Raw genomic sequence first — 25,217 nt, forward strand, 5'->3', positions numbered from 1 at the left:
GCTTATCTTGCGCCGGCTATATCGTGTCTCTGGTGGCCGAATCAGGGCTGCCCACCAGCGTGCATCATCCGCACATGAGGCCATTGTTGAAGGTTCAGCAGATGCCATGTACTCCACACCTGTCCCATCGCTTGGTGTGTGGCACCGTTGTCTCGCTCATGCAAACATTCGCTCAGTGTTTGACATGGCACACAGCAACCACATCACTGGTATGCATGCTGATCTCTCTACTCTCCCCCCTAAATGTGACCATTGCATCCTCGGAAAACAGACTAGATCATCTGTACTGAAGGTTAGAGAGGGATCACGCTGTAGAGACTGACATCTCTGTGGCCTCGTAGAGAGCTAATTCTACAATGTCCTAAACACCTTCCAAACATAGCGCGACCCATATCCCATTCTGCGCACTTGGCGCTTCATCGGCTGCTCATGCGCACAGGCGCTTCGGTTGCGCATCGACGCACGTATCCTCGGTTCCATCGCTCGTCCTCCATCCATCCATTCCATGTCCGTTTGGTTCGTCAGTGTGTATTCCTATTTTATTCTCATGTATTTTGACATATCTCCGGCGCTTGCGCACATATTCTGTATGTTTCGTCACGGACCCTTATTACATACCATCACGTACTCGCTTCACTTTCCAGCTCGCTTTAGCGCTTGACAGCGCTTAACGCTACTTAGAATATGTATATACCTTGCCTCTATGTAGAATAGGAACTCTCTTCTTCCCGCACAAACATTGGACTCTAAGTCTAAAATCTCCGTCGTGTCCGCCGACCAACACTAAGCGCTAAAAGCTGACACGAGCGCCAGTTCTCATACTCATATATACAAACATTGTCTTACTTGTCTCCCGACTCACTGAAGAGTCGCTGCGCTCCACTACCCGCACACGCACCATCGCACTCGTCGCTCAGTAGCGCTTCGTAGCGCTTCCGCTCATCGCGCTTCGCTCATCATTGCGTGCCTCACCAGGCTTATCCGACAGCCCGGTTCAGTGTTTCCCTCCACTATTATATATAGAGGAACCTTCTCAGTAGCAATCCCCTTGGGCTGACATTAGATTCGCGCACAGAGGACCATCTGAGTATATTCATACCACCCCACTTCATAGCATTCTACATTCCTCACCTACAATGCGCCACCCAGAAGTTGGGCATTGTACATGTAGATTTGATGGAACATCTGGACATTGTATCAACATCAGGCAATCGCTACACTATGGACATTATAGATGATTTGTCTTTGTTCATGTGGGCCATACCTCTAACATCCAAAGACACCACTTTTTCTGCCCTCCAGGCTTGGGAACGTGCACACAAACTCAAAATGGGTCTTCGCATTGGCACCTACCAATCTGACAATGGTGAGTTAAAGTCGTCTGCAATGAGGGAGTGGCTCTTATCTCGCAGGACTCAACATCAATTCACTGCTCCATACATGTCTGCACAGAATGGCCATGTTGAACGTGTACATTGCACCCTCATGAGTCGTGCATGCACCATGTGACTGGCATGCAACCTTCCCCCCAATCGTTGGGATGAATTTGTGCTCACATCATGTTACCTCTCCAACTGTGTTTCCGTCAAATCTCAGCAAGGTTCTACTCCATTTGAGCGCTGGTACGATCACAAGCTGAACATCTCACATCTTCAGGAAATAGGTTGCCGTGCTTTTGTTCTGATCCAGAACAAGCACAATCCCAAAATTCATGCCCGTTCCATTGAGTGTATAATGATTGGTTATTCTGCTGACTCTAAAGCATACCACTGTTACCATCGACCCTCGAACAAGATTTTCATCTCCTTCCACATCTCTTTCATCGAGTCACATGAAGCCATCCCCCACCCACTCTGTGCCCCCTCTCGTTCAGATCCTGCTCTGACCAACTCTCCTACTGCAGATCTTCCCCCTGAAGCACCAGTACCCATACTACCTTGTTGTTCAACTCGCGTCTCCCCACCTTCAGAATGTTTGTGCGCTGCTAACAACTTACCTTACACTTCTGTCAGGGAATGATGTAATGCTATGCAGCCTTCTGTGACCAAGATACCTGATGAGGACGCTCCACCATCAACACCAAACCCTTTGTCTGCAGACAACCTTGCTTTGCTCATTGATGCCTTCAGCGCTTCTGTGCCTGAAGAATTCCTTGATGATCCAGCAACCTATGCTGAAGCCATGGCTTCACCTGATGCTGACCACTGGCGCACTGCACTTCAGGAGGAGTTTGATTTACTCAAGAACACAGGCACTTACACTTTAGTGCCATGTTCTGCAGTGCCCCGTGGCCACCGCATCATGAAAGGTTGACCTGTCTTCAAGCTCAAACAGGATGAGAAGGGGACACCTGTTCATTTCAAGGCACAATACTGTTACAGCAACCCCATCATTTTCCCATTCATCACCTACAGGACTACTCATGTGCTATACTTCCTGATCCCCGCTTTGCTTATAGCTTCCCTCATGTAGACCATGAGGACTTCCTTATCTCTGACTTCCTCTCCCACTTCTACAACGCCTCATGGACTGGTCTGTGCATGCTTCCCTTACATATATAAACCCTAGCCACCTCTTGTATTCTCCTTAACTTGAATCTACTCAGTTCTACCTGATAATTGACTAGGACCTGAGGGTGCCTACTGATCTAGCTCTTTGAGAAGAGACTAGCCTATACTCGATCACTTCGCCAGAGTTCTACCTCTGGTCATCGTTACCTGATACCATACTCCTGATCTCCTTTATTGGAGCTGTTACGGAAGACTCTATCTGAGTGCGTAACAGATACATGTGCCAGGGCTTCACTGCTGTCTATGGACAGGACTATACTAAAACTTCCTGACCTACTGCACGCCTGGAGTCATTCCGTGTCCTCGCACATCTAGGTGCTTCTCTTGACTGGGAAATCAAGCAACTTGACGTCAAAACTGCTTTCCTTAATGGCCTCCTGGACTCTGAAGAGATCTGTTACATGGAGCAACCGGAGGGATTCATGGAAGCCGGCAAGGAGGATTGGGTGTGGCAACTCGAACGTGGTCTCTATGGTATGAAACAGGGTGGACGTGTCTGGAACCATACACTACACACGGCTCTCATCTCGCGGGGCTTCAAGTGTCTCGAGTGTGAACACTGTGTTTATTCCCTCGTGATGACCTCAGCACCATCCTCACTGCAATACACGTTGACGATTTTTTCAATATCGGCAGCAACAAAGCAGCCCTCGCCCATTTCAAAACTCAATTGCGCAGTCAATGGCAAATTTCTGATCTCGGCGAGGCTCGATTCTGTGTTGGCATTGTGATTGAATGTGACCGTCTCAAACACTCCATCTCCCTCTCCCAAACTGCACTCATCGATCAAGTCATCAACCAATTCAGCCTCACTGATGCCCACCCTGTATCGACACCCATGGAACCCAGGCTGCATATGTCGCGCAAAGAACATTCTCCTAAAACAGACGAAGATCGCGCACAGATGGCAAAGACTCCCTACCGCTCCCTTGTTGGAAAACTCATGTACGTTGCAATTGGAACACGCCCTGACATCACCTTTGCTGTCCAACAACTTTGCAAGTTCCTTGATGACTATGGTCATGTCCACTGGGAAGCAGCCAAACAGGTAGTTTGATATCTAAAGGGGACGCGAGAGTTGAAACTCGTTCTGGGAGGAGATAGCCTGGCACATCTAATCGGGCACACTGACAGTGACTTTGTGAACTGCATCGACACATGGCGCTCAATCAGTGGTTTCTGCTTCTCCCTGGGCAGTGGGATCATTTCCTGGTGCACACGTCAACAAAAAACTGTTTCATTATCAACATGTGAGGCTGAATTCATTGCTGCATGTGAAGCTACTCAAGAGGTAGTGTGGCTTTGCGCACTCTTACTTGGCCTTGGACACCATCAGGATACACCTTCGCCGCTGCACTGTGACAACAACGGCAGTATTGTGCTCTCCGAAGATCCCACTTTCCACGCTCGTGTCAAACACATTGACATCAAATATCATTATCTGCGCGAGCACGTGAACGACAAACAGGTTTGCTTACACTATGTCCAATCCAAAAACAACTCTGCCAATATATTCACTAAAGCATTGCCAAAGAAAGACTTCCAACAGTTGCGAGCAGCTCTAGGTTTACGGGAATGACACCAGGCGAGGAGGAGATATTAGCTTCATGTCAAGGAGGAGTGTTGGAACTTGGATGTCGACGCGAAGCCGGAGATTAAATGTTTGGAATGTTACCACTACTATATATGACCGAATCCTCATGTTCACCCTCTTTCCCCAGTCCGTTATCTGGGGATAGAGGGTGCATCTCTTACTTTGTTTCTCGCCCGCTGTGCACTAACTTGTACCTAAGTCTGACTTAACATTTAGGTACATTAATATCAGTCTGTTATCTGGGGATAGAGGTCTGACTTAATGTTTAGGTACATGAATATCAGTCTGTTATCTGGGGATAGAGGTCTGACTTAACATTTAGGTACATTAATATCAGTCTATTATCTGGGGATAGAGGTCTGACTTAACATTTAGTTCTAAAACTCAGCCCTCCAGTACCATACAAAGCCAAACCAACGAAAACCAAACATCTGCAATATAGAAATTGAACTGCTTTGGGTCACCATTGCGAACACTTTCACCTTGCCCACATCTGATATCCTCAGGTCCACTCACAACCTATGCGGCTGCCCCGGCCATCTTAGCTGCCTTCCTAGTGGGACCACCTTGGGCAGGAGGACCATCCGCCTTGCATTTCCCTTTGGGGTCAGTGGGCATCCCCACACCATTGGGCACCAAAGTCTTCGGCCTCTCTGTCAATGGCAGAATGCACAGGGACTTTAAAGTAGTCTGGTAGATGCGCGAACCTGTCGGACATTTGTTCTCAGGCCCAAAAGTCCACCTATGCGAGCATCAGTGTCACTGTCTACACAATCCTCGCCCAAACTCACAGTTGCAACAGGACTTCCACCGTTACTGGAGTGCCCTTGTCCAATCGCTTGGAGTACTCTGAGGGATGGATGAGGCTCCTGTCTGCATCCCACACATTAGGCACCACCACAGGCACATCGTCCAAGCCATGCACATCGATCATGGTGTAGGGATTCATTTCTGGCTAGGCTTGTAGAGACTGTCTTTACCTTACCTTATGTTGGCACTTTGTAGCTTACATAATCAAGTTACCTTTCCACCAGTTACCAGTATGAGTCTAAGTCTTCAGCAGTTTTTATGACATTTCCTCTCCTCTGAGCCTTGAGCCTGGTCCAGAAACCCTTTAGGGTCGAATAGCAGCTAGGTTCTGCAAGACCCAACATTGTTCAGACTCACCATCTGAATTGTTGTACCTTCAACGGTCTTAAAATGACCTTGTGGATCTGGCATCCCCTTAATGGTCCAGCCATCAACCTCTGCTCCCATCAGCATACACTCCCAAGACACGACACAGCACTTGCCTTTACCAACTGCAAAACTGCAGGCTGAAGCTTTCTCCTTCTTACCTGAGAACTGCTGCTTGAGAACATCTATATCTGTATCAGAAACCATTGACATCCACCAATCCAAAGATACTTACCTCCTGTAAATGTCACGTTGGTGTCTGACCCACACATGTCAGAATCCGGCCACCCATGCAATGCGAGACTCACTCTCAAAATCCTCCAAGGAAAACTCTGGGACAACCTCCTGCATGGACACTGCTGCCTCCGGAAACAGAGGCTCGGTATGCACCACAAAATGCAGTGGATCAGTGCCAGAGCTGCCCCCATTCCACATGAATTGAATAACCTCACACTTGTCTTCATGTTGCCCGTCAGGTGACACTGGAGGCACACATTGCAGCAAACTCACCGGACTTCCTGATCTTTTTGCATGCACTCACAATATACATCAAAGTGTTTGCCACCTTCTTGCTGCACATGACAGCTTCTGCTGGATAAGAGTTGTCCAGTGTTCACAGCTCGAACTGAGCTTTCACAGTATGGACATCCTTGATCTCAGGCTGTTGTGCACGTCAGATGAGCGCTTCCTCACAGATGATGGTCACCATACCTGTCTCAAAGTTGGCAGCGTAAAGTATGGGTCGATGCGAGAGTGTTTCCCATTGAGCACCAGCATCGCTGGGAATAGGATGCTGAAACACAGACCTTTGTTGTCAAACCATTGTTCACTTCGGATTTTGGAGTCCCAGAAGCAAGGGTTGTTGGACTGAGCAAGTGCAGCCAGCCGCTGTGAGCTGGTGGCATCGGGCACATTTGCACATGCTATCAAGGTCTCCATGAGTGGACCGGGATGCATCGTCTGTGGAGTAGCAAGGGAATTGAGGTTGAAGGTTTCTGTGGAACTCATTGTGTGTCAATTATACTTTGACATACCAACCACCTGTCCATTTAACTTGTCACTGTTGCCACCCCTCATCAATTGATGAAATGTGCCCTCTTCATGTACCAGAGATCTACGACATCTTCAATGATTTGCAACAGCACCTGGCTGACACATTCTATCTGCATTGCCACCTCACAGCATATGATTCATTCACCAGTTCTGATCTGCGGCCCAGGATCCTCCATCCACAGTTTATCATACATATGTTGTGTGGATAGTTACAGACTTCTATGCAGAATCCTGACTGTAACCAGTATCTGTCCTATGAGGTGTTGTGCAACAGAGATAATTTGCCTTCGCAGCTTCTTGCACAATCAGATGTGCGACATTCAATGATTCCACATACACCACATCCACCGTTGAGTTATTTGCTACCACTGCCACAAACACTGCACCATAATATGCGTTGTAGGACTTGGAGTCCTTGTGGCCTCGTAGAGGTCTATTTTCCGATGCATGTGGGATGCTAATCATTACCCAAATCATTCCCTATCATATCCGACTCAATACACACCAAACCCAAAAACATCGGACATCAGACATCGGGTTTTGCATCGGGTTTTGCATCGGCCGATCGGATATCACATGCACTTGTCCTACCTATGTCCTGTCTCATTGCGCTAGCCCCACTAGGTGTGTAGTTACTTGTTTTCACATCGCTAACATTGTCACCCGCATTATTACATGTATTCCCATAGTCCGCAGTACATCATGTCTTATTACATAGGACATCGGATCTGAAATATTGTGCTACTACTTTTGCCTATAGGGTTCCGGATTTCTACGTATCTACATAAATATTGGACTCCCCATAGCATCATCATCATCTGAGTAGAGGAGAATCATCTCCGACGCTTAGGGGTCAAACCTGATATTTCATAGCTCTTAGTTGACATTGCAAATATCATTGTTCCTTCACCGTCCATATCCATTATCATTATTATTGCGCACACCGCTCGCTTCCCCAATGCTCGCTATTGTGTTACTATTAGTTTCTGATATACCGAACCCAAACCCAATAACCCGAAACCCGAAAAACATCGGACCCGATGCTTTTGCATTGGACATCATAATTATACCTTTGGACATTGTTTCCCACACTCGGATTATTGACCCCACATCACCCACTGACCCCCAAAACTATTCCCAGACCGCAGACCCCTGGGTTGAATGCACTTGTCCCGCAAGTATAGCAGATAGGCAGTGCAAGACCACAACATAAAGATATCAGTTTGGAGCCATCTTTGTATAGCCCCACTCTGTGTTGTATACCTACAGCGTGATGTTAGCAACTGTCTCTGACTCAACCTGTGCAGCATACCTTGCAGCCTTTGAGGCTCCCTCAATAAACTGTTGCTCACCACCACACTGCTTGCCGTTGCATGCAACCCATTCTCATGGTGTGATGCCCCAAGTTCAGCACACAAGTGGACAGTGAAGGTGACCCTCCCTCATCCTTGTCACTGAACTGCTCAGCAAATGTTAGACTCGGCAGCCAGTACCAGGCCAGTGCACAGGACAACACATGAAATACCAGGGCTCCCTCGTCATTGGCAACATCTTCAAGATAGAAATATGTGGCAGACATGGTGTGTCGACTAGGATCCCAAACTACCTGTCTGTGCCCATCACCATACTTATCAAAAGTCCAGGCCCAGGCTCAGTCCACATTATCGGTCGATGGCCCTGCCTGATTAGTTAGTCAGGCTCTATGATCGGTCCAGGCCATTCAATTCCATATCCCTCAAAAATGGATGGACTTGTCGGCATGTACATTTAGGAGGTGTCACAATGCCTGAGACATAGGGTGTCACACCCCGAAGCGCAGGACACCGATCTGGCCCATAGTTTTGGGCACCTCAGACAGAGAGATAGGCCAGTCAAACACATCCATTGTACCCAGCACCACCCGTGGACTCAGTGCTCACCAGCAGCATATGCGACATGTCCCACATAGGCTGCCACCTGCCGGTGAAGGTGAGGAATCTTGACTATAGGTGAAACGCTAAAGCTAACGGGGGTTCTACAGTAAGACCAGGATACGAGAATACGACTCGACCCAAAGGACAGCTACTGAGAGAAGTTCCTCTTTAATGTAATGGAGGGAGTCTTCGCCAACTAGACGGGTGGTAACAGGCGCGCGAAGGCGCGAGAAGATAAGGCGCGCGAAGGCGCGAGAAGATAACACGCGCGTAGGCGCGAGTAAGTAAATGCGAAGGCGCGCGAAGGGCGCGCGCGAGCGAAAGATGTGAGGGGCGCGCGCGTATACGGAAGCGTGCTTTTGAGCGATGGGGGAGAGTGTTCAAGTATAACAGGTGCGCGAGCGATGGTAGAATAGTGAAGTATGATCGGATTTCAAGTACTAAGGTGCACTTATACAACTTGCAGTATACTCAGATAAGGGAGAAGGGAAGGAAGTCAGTTAAAAGGAACTTTCCCTCTATTTAAGAAGGGAGATTACGCTATGCGGCGCGCTTGCGAGTGTGGTACCGAACCGAGTAACCATATCAACTCTAAATATATTCTAAAGCCTATGATAGACTTTCTATATGTAAGCGCGGAGATCGGACCGAAGGTACGTCAATTCAGTGAAAGGGATAAGAATAACGCACCAGTAAATCAGCGAGGACATAGGACGGACGGACGGACAAGGGTACGAAGGCCTAAGGGGAGGCGCACGAGCGCGCGCGAAAGGCGCGAGTGCGTGTAAGGCGCGCGAACGAGGCGCGTACGTAGGGCGCGCGCTTGAGAGCGCGTATGACTGATCCTTCGGATAAGAGCTGGAACGTGTAGGGAATTATGTGGGTAATAGGGCCGTATATTCCGCATTGAGAGGCGCGAGTCTCTACACCGGGCCTGTAACTCATCCTACATATGTTCACAAAACATGGACTCACACGAGCATCCTAATGACAGTGCAAGCAGAACAGAGCAACACAATGACACCACTCCGCTTCATAACCTATCACAATTGCACATGTGTCATAACAACCACCACAGAATACCCTATCGTAGACCTGATGGACATAGTTCCAACAATGCAGGATTGTGCGAGGTTGAAAGGCTAGTGTGTCTACATATGCAACACTGATCAGAACTGATACCACCCCAATGCACACAGAGTTCATGGCCTTCCTTGTGTGAGAGGGTATCATCTATTTTTTCTTCAATGATGCAGCCAAACAGTTCACTGTGACAGACTCATTTAACAATGTATAGAAGGCATAGACACTACTGCCATGAAGAAGATGATCAAACTGCATCTCCAAGCATTCCATTCTGCATGATAGGTTTCTTCTTGCAAGAATCCCAAGTCAGACTTACAATCATAGACAGGCCTCAGTGTCAATCGTGTGATGGCATCAAGCTAACTCCAGTGTTGTGTGTAGCAGCGTCATGTGAGGCAAAGCCATCAGATGTAAGTGCCAAGGATGTGGCACTTCAATCACAAACATGGCCTTGGAACCTGCACTCCAGACTGGTGATGAGCTCATGTGATGAGTAACGCCTGGTCTGTACTGGTCTCACTTTCAGTGATGGCCTGGCACAATCACCCTCATTTCAAACACGTCACTCACCAGTGCCTGACACCAACCTGACAGTGACAACCGTGGTGCCTACCGACACCAGAATCACAAGATTCCGCGATCCTCCTGGAGACTTGGGGTTCATGGCCACCTGCACGCCACTCTGATCCAGACACAATTAAATCCCCTGCTCCACCTATTGCCTGACATGATTAGCACCGCGGTCCAAGACATGATGACGATGTTCCAGGATCAAGGCACATTCATATTTGGTGGGTAGTGTGGTGCCACATTCATCACACTTTCCAAGCTTACACCAACACAGTTGAATGATGACTTCATGATGCCCCGATATTCCATCTCGCCACTTGTCAGGAAATCCGGGCAGCAAGCCATCATATTCCAGTCAAAAGTCACTCCTCTGTTATCTATGCTCCTGAGCACATCCTGACATGCCCCGTGGTGTTTAGTGGTGAGTGCACAGCGTCAAAACCTGCACACCATTTTCTGATGATGCCATCCAGGCATGATCAAGACTGTTGCTAGCAACCTGTTGGTCTGCATTGTATTTGCAGATACAGAAAGGTTCGCTCGCATGCTCATATCCCAAGTGACCGAGCATGCAGCCTGTCATTCAGAGTCTCTGGGAGATGTCTCTGGGAACACCCACAGGATAGCTGCCCTCCTGGCCTTCTCAAGGAGTGTTGGGTGTCGCACGCTATAGGCCATGATAGAAATTACAATCTGTGCAGCTGAGATACCTTTCATGTACTAGAGCAGACCTGAACTATATCAGCTTGTGACACCTTGCCAGGCAAACTAACGACCATGTACCAGTGATTGACCTATGAGAGGTCATCACCTGAGTTTTGTACACACATGCTGCACCTGCTTGGCTTGCATCTTCACCCCAGTGAAAATCGTTTGGATGCCCTCACATGGAGAAAAATGGAAATCGATGGGGTCTGAACAGTTGGACGTCCATATATGAGAGTGAACAAATGGCATGTTCCCTCGATACTCCAGCCACAAGACACACATGTCAAGCACAATGTTATTACATAGAGATACAGTACAAACAAGAAATCCAAGGCAGGCACTTATCCATTCCTCCCTACCTCGCTACTTAAACTGATTCCAAAGTGTTTTGCTCAGCCCACCCCTGTGTGTCGACTGTCAGTGCATCGCCTGCAATGATGGAAAATGCTGCATACCCATCCAGCAACATGTGAATAAGTGGTAAGTCCCCTTCAGTCACATCCAGAACCTTGTTCCTGTCTTGCTTGGGATGTTTGATGACCAGCACATTGCCTTTGATCCCATGATCCAATCCTGCACGCGAGAACAGATCGCGCATAAGAGCATTTGGGGGAGGCAAGCTTTGTGGGTCCTCGTGATAAATGGTGTATGCATAAGGCAAGGGCAATGTCGGGTAGTCGGGGATGCCATGAAATGTTTTCCTATAACGTGAAATCGGCATGACAAATTTGTTTCGGGCCAAAGTATTGACCCAGAAATTGACTTCAAGATCGTCAATGCATTCCATGTGCTCTCTCCCCTCTTGCAAATGCACAGGCACAACATGTGGGGACATCACAGCCATGGCATACAACAAAGCCTTGACTATTACAGGGGATTTTTGGTGTAAGCAAGATTGGTATCATGCAGTGTCTGATACAGATGAAACAGGGGGCCACTTACATATGAGTGCCTGCCTATGAGGAAGGTGAGATCTGCGACTGTGTTCAGATCAGAGGCCATGCAGTTTGGTGGCAGCGACAGCCTGTACATGCCAGGAATTGAGCAATATTTGCAATGTGCATTCACACAAGCCTCAGTGAGCCTCCAAATAGTGTGGGATTTGCGCAAGAGGTTCCTGAGTGGATATTGGTGGTCCCACTGGACAATGAGAGATGATCCATCATCTCGCACATTTTGCCAGAGGCTAGGGCAAGTTGGAGCACACTCTGAGGTGAGGAAACGTGCATCATCATACACGTGAAAGCATTGGCTCCAGACACTGCCGATGCTCATCTCAGGCTCAACGAGGAAGCCTGTGGACGACAAGATAGCGTTATTTTCGAGGGTGAGTGTAGGATAAAATGTGCACAGCTTGCCGGGGGTCATGAAAACCATGTCTGCAGTGGAGGGAGCAGCCAGCACCGCTTTAAACAAGGAAGTGTCACTGACAGAGGACACAGTGATGATGGTGCTTCCCTGCCTGTAATGCACGAATTGTTCTAATGCACCCCCAAAGGCGTCATGAGGTGCAACATCGTGATCGACCCACTCATATGAGAGTGTGATGCGGAAGAAGGCATCAATGAGGCTGAAATAGCACTGTTTGACCAATATATTAAGGTCTCGTGGAGCGTGGTCGCCTGGGCCAAGAAGCATGGTAATGTCATATCCTGCATTCCGGATCCGGACCTACCACACACATCATTTCTGGACTTCCAGATCCGGCCGACTTCTATCTATCATCCGGATCCAACCCGCGTCTATCTTCCATGCCTTATCCCTTTGTACGTTCCTTCTCCAGTTAGACTATGCTCATTTTCCGTACCTCATTTTATTTCCGCCTTTATTTTCCTATGTTCTCATTTCCATCTTCATTTACTATTTTCCAATAGACTAGTGTTTGACTTTTCTATACACTCCGTCCACAGCCTCGCATAGCTTCAGACTGCACTGACTGATTCTCCGTTAAGTCCTCAGTAGTATATAAACCCTGTAGAATCTTTGTACTTCCTTAGTTTGAATATTATCTTAGACTCTGCTCATTCCCTCCTCCGTCTGACTTGAGTTTCTCCTCTCATTGTCCTCCGCTAGTCTTAGGATCGACTCCTATAGACTTCTCACCTCTGCCTCTACCTCTGGTAGTCCTCCGCTGTTTCCTTTCTAGTTCGGACATCGTCCAGATTAGTCTTATCCCTCGTTCCCGAATGTCCGCCGGAATTCCCGCGCATTGGACATCAGACTCTGGACTCGTCCGACAACCTTCGGACATTGTCCAACAGCCCTTGGAAGTTAGGGGCACATACTTGGGTAAGGGGCGCAGCACACGAGCTGAAGCCAAGCCCTTCGGATCCGACCCTTGAGCACATTCTTAACAGTATATTCGAACTCACACCTTACTGAGTATACTTACATCTGTTTTCATGGCACCTACATGGGTGCAGACCATTCTCAACGTGGCGGGTTTAGTAACCGCCCGATGGGACTCTACTCCCATAGTCGATGCCTTCCTCAGTTTCTCTCAGTGCCGCGCCAGTGCGCAAGGTGCTGCCTCCAGCATCTCCCACCTCATGAACCGCCCACATCTGACTACCCCTACACCCACACCCGCCGGAAATCTTCTGCACAATGATTCCGACGATGAGTATCCTCTAGGCGGTAACCTGCCCGGAGATGGTGGGGGTGATCCGGATGATGATCCTCCAGAAGACCCGACCGACAATGAAAACGAAGGTCTAGGTCTGCAGGACCTGGTCTTCCTCCGTCTATCCCAAGCTATCAATAACCTGGCGTGTAACAACCGCCAATCTTCCTCATCCAGTGACTCCAAAGTCAAAGTCTGAGAACCAGATACCTTCGATGGCACTGAGCCCCAGAAGCTCCGGGCGTTCTTTGTGCAATGTGAGCTTAACTTCCAAGCTAAGCCAAAATCTTTCCATACCGGCCGAACTAAGGTCAACTTCGCGCAATCATACCTCAAGGGCATGGCCCTTGAATGGTTTGAGCTGGACCTCCTTTCGGATGATCTCGCAGATCGTCTGGACTGGATGGATGACTACTCCAAGTTCATGTTAGAACTCCAAACTAACTTTGGACCTCATGACCCGGTCGGAGATGTGGAAATGCAGCTGGAATAGCTCTATATGCGTGATGGACAGCGCATCAACAAGTATGTTGTAGAGTTCCAATGGCTAGCTTCCCGAGTCCGAGGTTGGGGCGATGGAGCTTTGCGCTGTCAGTTCTACAACAGACTTCCGGCTCACATCAAGAACGAAATCAGTCGTCAAGGGAAACCTACTACGCTTTCCCAATACAAAACTCTCGCCCACACTATCGACGCTCGATACTGGGAACGCAAGGGAGAAGTCTCCCATGAGACCAAACCCTCTACATCCACCCCTCCTGCTAAGCAGTCAGCTTCCACCTCTGACCTGAAAGAATACTCTGGCGGAAAATCCGGAACCGCTTTGGCTTCCTCCTCCGCCAAACTTCTGGACTTGATGTCCAAGCTCGGAAAAGATGGTAAACTCACCTCCGAGGAGCGCCAGAGGTGCATGGAAAAGAAGCTCTGCCTCTTCTGCGGCAGACCCGGTCACACTGCCCAGGACTGCCTAAAGTCCACTTCCCATGTGGCCAAAGGTTGTGCTAGCACGGTGACTCTGGAAGCCAAACTGGAGGTCTCGGAAGAGACAAAAAATTAGTCCGCAACCCTCCTGACTCTGCACAGGATGAGGGTTGCGTTGACTCAACCCGAGCAATGGAGCTACATCTCAATGCTGTTTCCCTTTCCGATCCAAACTCACTTATGCCAAATGTTTCCATCTCTACCTTTCCCGATATCTCTCCATTCCCAGCTCTTGTAGATTGTGGTTCTTCCCATTGTTTTGTAGAAACCAAACTAATCCAAGAAAATAACATTCCTACTTATGCAATCTCTCCGCTCCCGCTCCATCTGTTTGATGGTACTTCTAATGCCACGATTACCGAGGCAGTAGATTTACCAATCCGGTTTCCGACCAGCGTGGTTACCTCTGAAACATTTTATGTTACTCCGTTGGACTCATCCTGTTCCATCGTTCTAGGATATAGCTGGCTCACCCGACACAATCCATTGATTGACTGGGTAAAGGGCAGCATCAATTTCCGTCTGATTCCTCATGGAGTGCCTTCACCCCCTCTGACCTCATTTCCACTGGCTCTGGCAGAAACCCCTTCCACAACCCTGCCGAGTCCCTCCACTGATAGCGCCATTCCAAATATTTCCCTGATCAATGCAGTTGCCTTTTGCCGGGCCTGCAAATTAGAGGGATCGGTCCAGTTCAGTATTTTCATCCGACCCACCAGTGTCAATCTCCGCTCTGCTACACTCTCCTCTGAACCTCCAAATCTATCCGGAATCCCTTCAGAATATCACAAGTACGCGGATGTCTTTGATAAAGGCAAAGCCGGACAGCTCCCTCCCCATCGCCCCTATGATCTTAAGATCAATTTGGAAGAAGGAGCGGCTCCGCCCCTTGGCACCATCTATTCCCTTTCTCCAGTCAAGCTTGTAGCTCTTTGCAAATTCCTTGATGAGAATATTGCGACCGGACTTCTCTGTTCCTCATCTTCTCCGCACGGAGCCCCTGTCCTGTTCATCAAAAAGAAGGATGGCTCCCTACATCTCTGTGTAGATTTCCGAGGCCTCAATAAAATCACAAAGAAAGACCGCTACCCGCTACCCGCTTCCCCTCATTTCCGACCTTCTTGATTCTCCGAGCCGCGCTAAAGTTTACACTAAAATCGACCTCTGGTCCGCTTACCATCTAGTCCGGATGGCAGAAGGAGATGAGTGGAAAACTGCTTTCCGAACGCGCTATGGCTCGTATGAATGGTTGGTTATGCCTGAGGGTCTCACCAATGCTCCAGTGGCTTTCCAGCACTTTGTCAATACCATCTTCGCTGATATACTTGACATCTGTGTTATTGTGTACCTCAATGACATCCTCATTTATTCCGCAGACCTTGCATCCCATAAACAACATGTCCTTGAAGTCCTCTGACGCCTCTGGAAGCATCAGCTATATGCTAAACCGGAGAAGTGCGAATTCCATTCCGACTCTGTAGAATACCTCGGCTACCTCCTATCTCCAGCCAGTCTTACCATGTCTTCGGACAAAGTCCAGACTATCTGTGACTGGCCGGAACCCCAGAAAGTTAAGGATATTCAATCATTCCTCAGGTTTGCCAATTTCTATTGTCACTTCATTTTTAACTACTCGGATATTGTAGTTCTGCTTACGCGGCTCACTCGCAAGGATGCTCCCTGAAATTTCTCCGAGGATTGCCAGAAATTCTTCAAAACTCTCAAGAAAGCCTTTACTACCGCTCCAGTGCTTATGCACTGGATGCTGGATGTTCCTATCGTCGTTGAGACGGATGCTTCTGATTATGCTATCACTGGAATACTTTCTATTGTATGTCCGGACCAGGAGCTCTGCCTGGTTTCCTTTTACTCCCGAACCCTTTCAGCTCCGGAACTCAATTATGACACTCATGGTAAGGAACTTTTAGCTATCTATGAAGCTTTGCGGTCCTGGCGACACTACCTTGAAGGCTCTGCCGAGCCGATAGATGTTGTCACAGACCACAAAAACCTTGAGTACTTCACTACCACAAAACTCCTCACCTGCCGACAAGCCCGCTGGTTGGAATACCTTCATCAGTTTAACCTCGTTATCTGGTTCCAACCCGGAAAACTCGGAGCAAAGCCTGACTGCCTAACTAGACATTGGGACGTCTACCCCAAAGAGGGGGATAAGGACTATGCTCAAGTTAATCCACACAACCTCCGGCCGATATTTACCACAGAACAGCTCGCTTCATCCCTCCAGGCATTACATCTAGCAATACCGGTGCTCCAGGCAGCTGTACTAATGGATGTCTAGCAACTTCATAAGGACATTCTGTCTGCCCTCCCCAATAACCCTATCGCTTCCAGTCATCTTCCGGATCCGTCGGACCTGAGATGGACAATGGATGAGAGTGGTTTCCTCCGTTGTGACAACCATATATATGTTCCAGAATCCAATGACCTCCATCTCCAAGTACTCCGGAACACACATGACCACCCCCTATCCAGACATTTCAGTCAGAACCGGACCCTGGAAATCATCCATTGAGAATATACTTGGCCCGGAATCTGTGCATATGTCAAGGACTATGTTAAGTCCTGCACAACCTGCGCCCGAGCCAAAGTTCCGAGACACAAACCATACGGATTGTTGAAACAACTCCCCATCCCCGAGAAACTGTGGAATTCTATATCGATGGACTTCATTGAACAACTCCCCGATTCCTCCAGCTTCACCACCATCCTGGTAGTCATAGATTGACTATCCAAGCAATCCATATTCATCCCAACCTATGACACCATTCTCACTTCTTCCGTTCGCTCGGAAAAGCACTTGACATGATCTTCCACTTCACTTCCAGATATCATCCGGAAGGCGACGGACAAACCGAGCGAGCTAACCAAACCCTAGAACAATACCTCCGGATCTACTGCAACTATCAGCAGGATAATTGGTTGGAATTGTTACCCTTGGCCGAGTTTGCTTACAACAATGCTCCAAGTGCTACCACCGGAGTCTCACCATTCTTCACCAATAAGGGTTATCACCCAAACATTTCCATACATCCAGAGCGTGATCTCTCCTCCGCCCATGCCCAGGATTATGCTATAGATCTAGACGAGCTTCATCAATTCCTCTGAGAAGAAATGTCCCATGCCCAAGAGCGATATCAGGGACCTGGGGATGCTAGACGAAAACCTGCTCTGGACTTCAAAGTCGGAGATCAAGTCTTTGTCAAAGCAAAATACTTCCGCTCGACCTGACCATCAAAAAAGCTCTCGGAAAAGAATCTCAGATCATTCAACATCATTGCTTGTCCTGGCACTCATTCCTTCACAATCCATCTTCCGGACACTATGCGATCCATGCACCCCATATTCCATGTCTCTCAGTTAGAACCCGCAACTCCAAACACCATTCCTAATCGCATCCAATTCCCTCCGCCTCCAGTATTAGTCGATGGAGAACCAGAATACGAAATCTCCGAAGTTCTGGACTCGAAGATTGACCGCCGGAGACGTCACTGCCAACTACTATACTTAGTATGTTGGGCCAGATATGAGGGAACAGACGAAGAAACTTCCTGGATACTTGCAACTGAACTCAGAAATGCGCCAGAACTTCTATCGGATTTCCACTCGGCATATCCAGATAAGCCGGGACCAACTGCTAACAAAGAGTAGACAAGACATGCATATATGTACATTATTTAGGCGTCCGACATCTGGACTTCGGATCCGACGACCTAAGAGTCCATCTCCATGTCTCCGCCGGATCCACCAGCCTCCTTTTCTGCCCCCTCAGCATTTTTCTCCTCCGGAGTTCCCTCCACATTCATCTGGAATCCGCCCCTCAGACCCTCTAAGAAGAGGTTCTGGAACTCCCTCTGCTCCTCCATAAACTGGAGCATGGTTTCACTCACCCGGTCCATCGCAGCCCTACTTCCTTCTGCTGCTGCAACACCTCTCTCCATCAGCCTGTTGGTCTGGGCCAGTTCCGCCACAATGTTGTTGGCGGCTGTGACCCAGGCCTGGTCATCATACTCTGCCCAGTCTTGATCCTCCCCAATGACTGTCCGGGGATTGGAAACTATTTCCACGTCTTCATTGATGTCCTCCGGACTCTGCTGACGTCTCTTGCCCTTGCCCTTGGGGGACAGAGATCCTTCCGGACGCACGTGTTTCTTGCCTTTGCCTTTGTTTTTGCCGGCCAGCGCTTTGACAGGCGGATTTCTGCCGACGCACTTTTCCTTGGACGCGTGGCATTGATCACAGGTCCAGATCTTTCGGAAAAATCAATAACCTCCGGATCCAGACAAAACAGAAACTCACTCTAGGCGTCTTAGATGCTACTGCCCAGGTGCAAGTCTTGCGCCTAAGGACGCACATCTCACATGCAACCTCCGGATCCGCCGGACCGGAGGACTAACATCATAAACCTCCAGAAATCACAAACACTGCGTGTAAACTTACCTCCGACGCAGCATCCGCCAAAGCCTTTGCCATACACTCACACTCGCATCCTACCAACCTCTTGCGTGTCTCCTCAATATCTTTCCACTTCTGTTCCTCTTCCGCCTCCTTACACTTCTGTTCCTCTTCCTCCGCCTCTCTCCGAGCGTCCGCCTCGAGTCGCGCCATTTCGGCCGCTATTTCCGCTTGTCTCTCTTGAAGGAGCTGCTGAGCAGATTTCTTGTTGCCGGAAGTGGAGTTAGACATGTTAAGCAGTAATAGGAGTTAAGGGGAAAGTTTTAGACGTCTCATGGGCGCCCCGGCCTACTTATATGTCCAGTTCTATTTTTACAAGCTCCGCCCATCATCTCACATTCATCAAACTCCAGACTGGACTTCCGAATCAGAAGCCTTGTGGGCTCGGCCCTAAGAGGGGGATACTGTCATATCCCATGTTCCGGACCCTGACCTACCACACACATCATTTCTGGACTTCCGGATCTGGCCGACTTCTATCTATCATCCGGATCCAACCCGCGTCTATCTTCCATGCCTTATCCCTTTGTACATTCCTTCTCCAGTTAGACTATGCTCATTTTCCGTACCTCATTTTATTTCCGCCTTTATTTTCCTATGTTCTCATTTCCGTCTTCATTTACTATTTTCCAATAGACTAGTGTTTGACTTTTCTATACACTCCGTCCACAGCCTCGCATAGCTTCAGACTGCACTGACTGGTTCTCCGTTAAGTCCTCAGTAGTATATAAACCGAGCCCCTTCAGTGACCTAACCCTGTGAACATGGTCAGCCCACCTTGACATTTCTTCCAAGTGACATGGGCCAGCCCACCATGGGCCCACCTTATCATGGTAAGTCATTGTGTTTGGGTGGGCCTGTGTATGCCATGTAACCCATGATTATGAGTAGGCCTACTGCACATATTCTTTGAAATGTTGGTGGGCCCACATGAGTCTATATGCACATACATTGTATTTAGAGGTGGGCCCATAGTACACTGGAAAGGTATGTCCGGAGTTTCGAGTGGGCCCATGTATTTCAGGTCTGTCTACAGGATCACCAGTGCAATACAGACCTGCAAACAACATAAGTTGTGCTGGTGAATGCAAATAAAATGTGCAACCGGCAGGATCATGCATGTCATCACCGGCAGGCGAGAATGTCATGTCAAATCCGGTGCAATTATCATCATTGCAACCGGCGATGAATTACACTGGCGCCAAATATTATAAATTCATTAAAAATGGCGAGCAGTGATTACTGCTAAAATTAGATTGAGCACAACCGGCGGCGATTGGGCATTTGTCAACCAGGCGAACAGTGGTGTGAATCTAGATCACAATTAACAACTGGCGACTTATTGAGAATGTGACTGTGCATCAGCGATATTGTCCGGTGGGTGCTCCTGATGTGCTGTCCTTTCATATGAGTGGGCCCACATCATTGTCCTAATGATCGGTTGGGCCCACGGCGTGTCACATCGCAATGGCCGAGCCCGCAGGATGTATGTCCATGTAGCGTGGGCCTGCCATCCACCGATACGTTGGTTGGGCCCATTCCTCTTCCTTGACATGGGCAGGTGGGCCTGGGCCAGTTGTATGGTTTGTAGGGCTGGCCGTGTCACTGTCAATATGCCCACAGGTGGGCCCACCTGTGATGTGACAGATCAGCTGGGCTCAATGGCAGTCACCTGGACAGGCGAGTGGGCCCGGGCAACTGCTGAGATGATACGGGGGCCAGGCCAATATATAATGTTGCTGAAGTGTGGGCCCGCCGGTAATCTATTACATGAGCTGGGCCTGATCTCAATCAGCAGGATAGGCGGACGGGCCTGGTGTATCGCTTGGACACTAGAGGTTGGCCCGGTGGATGTGCTGTCGCCCACGGGTGGGCCTGCTCCAAATCCATTCATACGCACGGGCTCAGACAAATGCCACCCTGCATACAGGTGGGCCCAGGCCATGTATTATGGTATCATGAGTGGGCTGATGGGCGCTGAATCGATAGAGTCAGCCTATGCGGGGTACAAAGCAGATGCGGGTGGGCCCATGTCATACTATATCCCGAAAATGATGAGGAGACGTGTAACCATGGCCTGCTAATGAGTAGAGATACAATTCCCTGAAATCGAACCCATGTTGCCGGTGAATGTGACAGTAAATCTAACAGAATAGCGGTGATATCATGCTTAATTTTCATTGCATCTGGGTGTACGTGGCAGCCAAGCATAATTGAACAGGTGAGGAATGAAAATGCTGCTGTCAGCTGATCTCGCCGGCAGGTCATACACGGCTACTCACAATGCCGATGAAACACAGCAACCAAGCATAATTCAACAGGCGAGAAATGAACATGCTGCTGTCGGCTGGCCTCACTGGCAGCACATGCACGGCTACTCCCAATGCCAATGAAACATGGCAGCCAAGCATAATTGAACAGGCGAGAAATGACAATGCTGCTGTCAGGCTAATCTGGCCGGCATGATATGCATGGCCACTCACAATGCCGGTGAAGCAAGCATGGTTCCATATAGATCACAGTTGTATTTACAAGGGACACAAACAATTGTTATTTACACTAAACTACAGTAGGTATATATGGTACATTGCATGACAAAAATGGACACATATCTACATGGCACAACATGTATTATACAATTAGATTTCCGGCTCCCCAGAAGCATGAGATTCCTCAGCCTCAGGAGTCTTTATAGCGACTGGCAAGCATGCCGAATCCTCTATGTCATTGGCTGGACCAGCAGCCAAGTCATCAGACCCATCACCGGCGAGATCTGTGGGGGGGACCAAGGAAAGTGGATCGATGAGGTGGTGAATGTGGGTGATCTGGCCAGTGAGCAGATCAGTGCGGATATCCTGCGCATTCAAGCGCATATAGGCAGCTTGTAGCTGCTGGTTGCCTGCCACCACCTGCACCATCAGAGCCTCGACGGTCATATGAAGCATGGCGACTTCCACCTTCAGCTCTTGCATCTCCTGCTCATGAGCAACACAGGATGGCGGGAGGATGGATGATGGGCCGGCTGGCCTCAGGATCGTCCCTGTGTTTGAGACAGCTCAGGATTGGGAACCACCGGTAGTTGCAGGACCCGCCGGCTCTTCCTCAACCAACAGGCCAGCCTCTGGAGCCGGATCTTCTAGACTTGGAGTTAGTATGTGTTTGGCCCTTCAGACAATATCTTATCTTACCTTGCATCGGCGAAGGGCAGCTGCCGGGACTGAGAATGTGCCCGGCGGGCAGCCGAGGACTTGCCTTTGGCTGGGGGAGCATTGGAGCCTTTTCCACCGCAATGAATCTTGAGGTGGCTGCACAGCGCACAAACTTTCAATGTCCGGCCGTTATTCTTGTTGAAGCCCTGATGGCAAATGAGATCGCGGGCCACACATTGGCTGCAGTGAGGAGCCCATGTGGGCGCCGAAGTATCAGCAAACTCATCTTCCGTCAAGACGGTGCCTGAAACATTAGCGATCTGTACCGATGGCAAGTCAGAAATCGAAAGAATGATATGGTAAAACTTACTGTCTTGACGTTCATCTTCAGCGCGACCTGGATGGCAGGCTCTTCATCGGCATCCATTTCTTCCTCGCTGGTGACTTCAACATAACGGCTGGATTTTCGGGCCAGTGGGTCTGCAACTGTTGGCTAAAGGTACCATCAATCGAAGCTCATGTTTAAAAAGCTAACAACTTACTTTATTAGGCGGTGGTGCCACCTCATCCTCATCAAGCTCATCATCAGTGGTGATGATAGCCCTGGACTTGCCGCGCTGCTTCTTTGAGATTGGCAGGCGGCTTCGGCTATGGTCACTTGAACCCCGGGCACGTTTGCCGCGCTGAGTTCCTCGACCCCGCTATTCTGCAGGAACGGCAGCAGTGACATGGCGTGGTTGGGAGGGTCCAGCTTGAGGAGACAGCGACCAAGATTCTCCTTGGTAATGGATGGTGGTGGGGAAGAGGGGCTGGCCTTGAATTCGGCGATCATCGCCTAGGATCTGCATCCACACAGGCGGGGTACTGATCCCAGTGTTGTTGCCGTCCACGTGCTCCTGTAGTTTGGCAGCAGCCGACAAGATCAATGGTGACAATACTGTCACCCAAGTGCCATGGGTCATGACAACTTCAGTCTGAAGAACAATGAGACATGCCACAAATCAAAAGAGAAACTTACTATAGCTTGCCCCATAGTGGTGGCGAGTGAGAGGTTCTTAGGATTTGCCAGCTGCAACCGGCAGGCTTGCCCAAGGATGTGTTCGATCTTGTCAGAGAGATCACGGAAAGATTGGTTAGCGGCGGCTATACGGTTGGTTGGAGACATGGTGGTAGTGAGATGAGGAATGGCGACAAACAGAACACAACATAATATATACAAATTTCATTTGGCCACAGTGGCGGCTGATTATGTCATTTTCTCATTGTCCACCACAGATACCGTACATTCAATTGGATGGGACCTTCTCCACAAGGACCACTGTTTACACTTAATGGTCGGTGACCGTTCACAATTAGTAGCATGCTCCACAATGACTTTGTGGATCTCAATAGATGTGGCCAAGCGCCAATCAAAGATACCCACCGTGAGAATTCAAATCCTGACCCATTAATCTATTTAAACCCTGTTTTGTACACATTTCGAGGTCCAAATTTATTCTCCCACCCATGTCTTCCATTGCAAAGAAACAAGACTTAGAATTTACCCTAAAAGACTTCACACAAATTTTCGAGCATGCCGGATCCCGCCTGCTCATCATTCGCATTGAGCTTGAGAAAACAAAGCTCACAATATCGCCGGACGATCGGTGAATATCTCAATTGGGACATAGAAGTAAGTTCAAGTTGTCCAATTTTGTGCAGAGGTCAATTGAACTTCCAGGCCTACACACTCCCTTGGATGGCATTTTGCGCCAGGTTGTCTATCAACCCACCACTGTCGAAGCACCTCTGTCAGGTTGTCGACGTGGTGTCAATGAAACAGCTCAGCATGATGGCAGATTATATGGAGGTGTATGACTCATTCCTCAGTTTGCCGGTTTCGCCATCCGGCCCATGGACTAAGGGACACCTCATCTGCGAGTATCGCCATGCTTGGTGGACACGTGTTGCAAACATCAAGCTGGATTAAAGGTTTTTGACAACATACCCGGACTGCCATGAGGTGAAGGAATGTGTCACGGCGCATTTTGCGCAATTGGTGAGGTCATTTACTTCGCATGGATGACTACTAACACACGCCGGTTGCAGTTTGAAGGAGACGCCTTGGTCACACCGGCAACATCGGTTGAAGCAATGTCAACACCGATTGCTCAGCAGCTAGCCACCATCTGCGCCGAGGCTGGGGAAGAAGGCCAATATCTTTTAAAGATGTTGGAAGACAAGGTTATAGAGGCAAAGATGGTGGTGGCCACTATGCTGAGGATGGACACCTCATTAGGGGATGATGTACTTAATGCCATCACGGCATCTGAAAAACTGGTCAAGTATTTGAAACAAGAGGCAACGGAGTAAATGCTGGTCTGAGTAGTTAGCTATAATGTATAATGTGCTCCATGTAGTAATAGTTTCTTTGAGATATGGATAGAGATTTTGGAAATGGATGTTTTGACAGGATGCCGGTTCAATGGCTCATGCAAATCAACAACAGCCATGCCAGTCTCATTTCATATAACAATTTGTAGGCATGGCGGGTCAATCCCCTTATCATCGCCGAAGTTGCACAATGCTGTGAATGATATCGCCGGGTGCACAAAACTGGCAGTGTGTTCTGGCAATATGCTGCCTGACCAGCTCAGTTGGGTTACTGACTGACATGGTTCTGGACTTGGTATTCATGCAGAGTCTGGCGGAAGCGACAGGATGAGGGGATCCTTTGTATAAATACGAAATGAACATGCTGCTTGACCACTTCAGGCAACTTGTCAGACTATTGAGCCCCTTCAGTGACAAATTCCATATTATACGGGCCACCCGACCTACATAATATCCCGTATGAGACGGGCCAGCAGATTATGGGCCCATGTTGTGTATATTCTCAATGATGACGGATGGGCCGGGACACATATTATTTCCGATGGAGACGGGTGGGCCCATGTATGCCAATGATATATATATCCTTGATGTTGACGGATGGGCCGGGGGAATATGATCATTCATGGATATGGGTGGGCCCATCTGGGTAATATGTAGAGTAGGATATTATAGACAGCTGGGCTGAAGAGAGATGTAAGGCAAATATTGTTATATAGACAGGCAGGCCGACAGGGGTGTATTACATATATGGGTGGGCCGAGGTAGGGGAATATTACATAGATGGGTGGGCTGATGTGGGGTGTATTACATATACAGGTGGGCCGACGTTGAAAGTATTACATATACGGGTAAGCTGACAAAAGGGATATCAAATAGATGGGTGGGCCGAGGGTGTGATAAAATATCTATTACATAGACAGGTGGGCCGAGGTGGGGTATAATTAT

General features: G+C 48.8%; 7 protein-coding genes across 7 annotated transcripts; 3 read left to right on the forward strand and 4 right to left on the reverse strand.

The window, feature by feature from the left end:
- Positions 1-1,509: 1,509 nt before the first annotated feature.
- On the forward strand, positions 1,510-1,692 carry F5147DRAFT_545883 (uncharacterized protein; the record flags this gene model as incomplete). Its single annotated transcript, XM_041430326.1, has 1 exon — positions 1,510-1,692. A coding segment is annotated over one exon (183 nt), but the record flags the coding sequence as incomplete, so codon positions are not given.
- Positions 1,693-2,028: 336 nt separating this feature from the next.
- F5147DRAFT_573734 (uncharacterized protein) lies at positions 2,029-2,313 on the forward strand (the record flags this gene model as incomplete). Its single annotated transcript, XM_041431175.1, has 1 exon — positions 2,029-2,313. The coding sequence occupies one exon, from the start codon at positions 2,029-2,031 to the stop codon at positions 2,311-2,313; it is 285 nt and encodes a 94-aa protein (XP_041294701.1).
- A 2,370-nt stretch (positions 2,314-4,683) lies between these two features.
- Positions 4,684-5,098, reverse strand: F5147DRAFT_772060 (uncharacterized protein; the record flags this gene model as incomplete). The annotated part of the gene is made up of 2 exons (XM_041441316.1): positions 4,684-4,906; positions 4,956-5,098. The coding sequence occupies 2 exons, from the start codon at positions 5,096-5,098 to the stop codon at positions 4,684-4,686; spliced, it is 366 nt and encodes a 121-aa protein (XP_041294702.1).
- Positions 5,099-5,198: 100 nt separating this feature from the next.
- Positions 5,199-6,348, reverse strand: F5147DRAFT_772061 (uncharacterized protein; the record flags this gene model as incomplete). Its single annotated transcript, XM_041441317.1, has 7 exons — positions 5,199-5,276; positions 5,332-5,525; positions 5,576-5,599; positions 5,649-5,822; positions 5,882-5,912; positions 5,978-6,001; positions 6,052-6,348. 7 exons carry the CDS (start codon positions 6,346-6,348, stop codon positions 5,199-5,201), a joined length of 822 nt encoding a protein of 273 aa, XP_041294703.1.
- A 4,685-nt stretch (positions 6,349-11,033) lies between these two features.
- On the reverse strand, positions 11,034-12,308 carry F5147DRAFT_772062 (uncharacterized protein; the record flags this gene model as incomplete). Its single annotated transcript, XM_041441318.1, has 4 exons — positions 11,034-11,073; positions 11,126-11,534; positions 11,613-11,650; positions 11,701-12,308. 4 exons carry the CDS (start codon positions 12,306-12,308, stop codon positions 11,034-11,036), a joined length of 1,095 nt encoding a protein of 364 aa, XP_041294704.1.
- A 9,081-nt stretch (positions 12,309-21,389) lies between these two features.
- On the reverse strand, positions 21,390-23,064 carry F5147DRAFT_651521 (uncharacterized protein; the record flags this gene model as incomplete). Its single annotated transcript, XM_041433544.1, has 8 exons — positions 21,390-21,790; positions 21,824-21,891; positions 21,939-22,219; positions 22,270-22,392; positions 22,442-22,522; positions 22,558-22,605; positions 22,628-22,873; positions 22,918-23,064. 8 exons carry the CDS (start codon positions 23,062-23,064, stop codon positions 21,390-21,392), a joined length of 1,395 nt encoding a protein of 464 aa, XP_041294705.1.
- Positions 23,065-23,405: 341 nt separating this feature from the next.
- Positions 23,406-24,603, forward strand: F5147DRAFT_651522 (uncharacterized protein; the record flags this gene model as incomplete). The annotated part of the gene is made up of 7 exons (XM_041433545.1): positions 23,406-23,545; positions 23,601-23,834; positions 23,871-23,937; positions 23,988-24,247; positions 24,299-24,358; positions 24,422-24,500; positions 24,580-24,603. 7 exons carry the CDS (start codon positions 23,406-23,408, stop codon positions 24,601-24,603), a joined length of 864 nt encoding a protein of 287 aa, XP_041294706.1.
- Between the last annotated feature and the right edge of the window lie 614 nt (positions 24,604-25,217).

Source organism: Suillus discolor, assembly GCF_016758755.1.
Source record: "Suillus discolor strain FC423 chromosome Unknown F5147scaffold_18, whole genome shotgun sequence".
Classification (NCBI taxonomy): Eukaryota; Fungi; Basidiomycota; class Agaricomycetes; order Boletales; family Suillaceae; genus Suillus; species Suillus discolor.